The 3,445-nt window shown below is 41.7% G+C and overlaps 1 protein-coding gene across 5 annotated transcripts in view; it reads right to left on the bottom strand.

Moving 5' to 3' along the window:
• Nucleotides 1-46: 46 nt before the first annotated feature.
• Nucleotides 47-3,445, bottom strand: part of LYN (LYN proto-oncogene, Src family tyrosine kinase) — a 53,260-nt gene continuing 49,861 nt past the window's right edge. For all 5 annotated transcript variants that reach the window (XM_040586293.1, XM_040586290.1, XM_040586292.1 and 2 more), the window contains exon 13: nucleotides 47-1,662. In XM_040586293.1, the coding sequence (XP_040442227.1) occupies nucleotides 1,460-1,662 (203 nt within the window). In that variant the 3' untranslated portion in view covers nucleotides 47-1,459. The remainder of the gene's footprint in view (nucleotides 1,663-3,445) is intronic.

Genomic DNA, 3,445 nt, shown 5'->3' with positions numbered 1-3,445 from the left:
AACATCAGCCATCTGTTTTATCTCAAATTACTACCATACAACTTGCTTCAGATTAAGTGTTTATTAAAATTAAAAATCACCATACAATAGAAACTATTTACATATTTAACTGATAGTCTGCCTAAACTGCACAGTTTGACTGAAGGAAGCCAATGGAAGAGAAAAGCAATGAATATTTATGCTGCTGAACTTCAACTGCAGTGCAGGCACACTGAAGCTACATCAAAAGGGTTTTTAAGCTTCTGCAAAGTACCATTTGCCTAAACAATTGGGCTGAGGGGTGGCAAAGATGTACAGGGTTTCAGCTGTAAGAACCACTGTCACTGGGGAAAAAAATACTTTTTGCTCTAGTTACATTGCAATTACACTAGCTCAGTTGTTTTGGTAAGGAATTGATAGAACATTTCAATATGTAGAGCTTGGCAAACTACATTCACTGTTATGAATTAGATTACTGAGCAATGAAACTTGTAGTGTCACTGCAATGTAACCTGATATCCTATTGCATATTTCCACAAATTGTTTTTGATAGTGCTAGAGCTGGTTTTAGCTTTAAAACAGATTTGAGGTTAGTTAATTAAAGCAGCAAAAATATAAGGAATATTCTTGAATAATCAGAGGATTAAAAATTAAGATTAAAATATTTTTCATTGGTAACAGTCTTAGTGACTGCAATGAAAGTATTAACTTCCTTCAAAATCCTGTGCTTTCCCATAGATTTCAGATGATGACTTTAGCCTTGTGGGAAACTAAGGTTGAACACAGAGCTAGGTTTGCTGCTGCTTCTGCCATCATGGGTGTTCATATTGCACTTCTGCATCTGTGATGACTGTGCGATGCTTTGGAAAGGATTTTAAGTTTAGTATGAGTAATACAGCAGTAAAATGGAATCATCTTCAGTGTAAAGAATTACATACATAACCCTTCCTTAAAGGAAACCATGATACTGTTTAGAAAGCCTTACAAGAGGTGACAGTACTCGAGATACTAACGTGAAATAACAAGGATATAAAAATAAGACATCACCACATCTTAAATATGTATGTTTATCCTTCAGCACTTTCTTTTGAAAACAGCTGTTCCTGTATTTTCTTTCCCCTTTTATAAAGGTCTCCTTGTAATGTATTGCCTGGCTTGGATCTTAAGAAGGGGTTGTCAAACTGTACCAGTGTGTGATTGCTTTCCTTCCTTCTCTCTCCCCACCCCAAAAAGCCTGCTTGTTTTGGGATGTTTCTGCAGATGCAAAACAAAACATTTAAGGAGAACTTGATGCTTTAGAGAAACTGTTTTAACCAAATAAAAACATTATTATGTTTCTGCAGAATTACTCTTTCCTTCAGTATTTCAGCTTCCACACTTGGTGAAGACATCCAAACTCATGAAGTAATTGGTTTGAGCAGTCTGTCCAAATAATAGTCTGTGCCAATGAGCCATGTCAATAGAAAAAGTGTTCTTTGTTCTATGGCTGTTGTTGATACTGCCCTTCTGTTGCTGTGTAGAAGTCATCAAGCACACTCTGTAGATAATCAAATGTTGGCCTCTCTTCTGCTTTGTCTTTCCAGCACGTTTTCATGATATCATAAAGCTCTGCTGGACAGGTTTCCATGCGTGGCATTCTGTACCCACGCTGAAGAGCAACCATCACATCTGAATTGCTCATACCTTCAACAAAAAAAGAGAAAGTTTTGATGAAATTAAATTCCTGAAGAAACATTTTTATTTACTTCACTCTAAAGATCTTCACCTAATAATACAAGACTGTTGCTGCTTATTAAAAGTAGCTACTAATATGAATTTAATAAACAAGGAAACAAGGCTGAGGTCTGCACTAGCAACAAGGGACTTGCTCTGAAAAGCCAGGGGGGAAGATTTGTTTCCCCTGTTGAGTGTCACAATCTCTTTAGTGCCAAGTCTAAGATGACTGTGGGAGCGATCATAATTCTTCTCTCCAGAACCAGCTCTGTTCTGTTCCTCTGAGGGGTCCCGCCACCGTTTGTTCTGCTTCCAGCAGTGCTAATACGCACAGCGTAAGCCCACCCTGGCATCAGCTTTTGTCTCTAGCTGTGGAAATTCTAACGTGCTTGCCGTAGACCCATCCATCCTGAGCCAGACAGCAGCCTACCTGCTTATCCAGACTGCCAGTCATCCTGCACAGTGTAGTAATGCGCTTCCAGATTGTCTTCTACATCAGCTTTTGTGTGAAAGTGCTGCTGATTGCAAGATACTGGACATAATCACTCATGATACCATTACTTGTAACCGGCAATTTCCTCTCCCTTCATCATCCTATTCCTATTGTGTGAAACCATCTTGCCAGCTGTGTTGAGCTTTGCTTTGTTTCTCTGTTAATGTTTTTCTTTCAGAGAATAAGAACTGTAACTGCCAGAAGTGCATCCTGAGCCTCACATGCCAACTAATGTCAAGTGAGAAAGGCCTGCCTTGGGCTCCATCCTCCTCCTCCTCTCTTCTCACCTCCGGTGTCACCCCCCCCCCTTTTTAAAAAAAAATCCTTGAGAGGTTGGTTCACAGAGCGATTTCGACCTCTACTCTCAGAAGGCCAGCTATGCCGGGACCAACGCTTCCCACCCAGAAACCTGGTAGGTTTCAGCCTGTCCCTTCCTCTGCAAATCTTATGCAACCTGGTGGAGTAATTGTGCCAGGATTACCTTCTCCGGGACACAAAATCTAAGCTTTCTGTACTCCAGTGAATACTGTTCCCTCTGGTGACGGCATGCAGGAAGCACCTGTGCTTCAGCCTAGAGATTTGCTACCACCAGTGAAGACTTTCTCCTTTGAGAAAGCTATTCCAGACCCCACAGCCAGTGGCTGCTCCTCAGGCTAAATGCTCCACGTGGTGCAGTTCTGCCTAAGACTACAGTATCTCACGGTTTTCTCAGATGACCCTGCCTCTGGTCAGGAGCAGCGTGACACTGACTGCTCCTGCATATACACCAGTTCCCCAGAGGCATGGCCAGAGCAGCTCCGCTCTGCTGAGTGGAGGCAGGACAGGTCCTGCTCCGGGCAAGGTCAGCAGTGGAGATGCAGATGTGGAGCTTCCCCGAGTACTTGGTGACTGCGTAGCTCTGTTGTTGCAGACTATGTGGATCTTTTTCTGTGTTACCTGACTACTAAAGCTATGATTTAAGCCCCTTGGCAGGTAAGGACACATTTGAATTACAACCACTGACAACTTTATCCGGTATGACTACTTGGATTATTCAAGATTACTATAGTTCATATAGTTGACTCCAGTTCAAGCCTTTTGGCTTTAACCTATTCTAGAAATATTGTCAGCCATGTAATCTGAGTCTGGATCGGAGTGCTTGCTTTGGGCACATGTTTTGTATTTTTGGTCCCTCTTTGGAAGGAGGAGTGAAGTTTTCCTGAGCTAATCCTGCCCATATGTGTAGAAAAGAAGTATATTTGAAGTGGAATGGCATGCTGT

The sequence above is a fragment of the Falco naumanni genome, chromosome 3 (genome assembly GCF_017639655.2).
Source record: "Falco naumanni isolate bFalNau1 chromosome 3, bFalNau1.pat, whole genome shotgun sequence".
NCBI lineage: Eukaryota > Metazoa > Chordata > Aves > Falconiformes > Falconidae > Falco > Falco naumanni.
The sequence above is the reverse complement of the archived record's forward strand: the minus strand, read 5'-3'. Positions and strand labels throughout refer to the sequence as shown.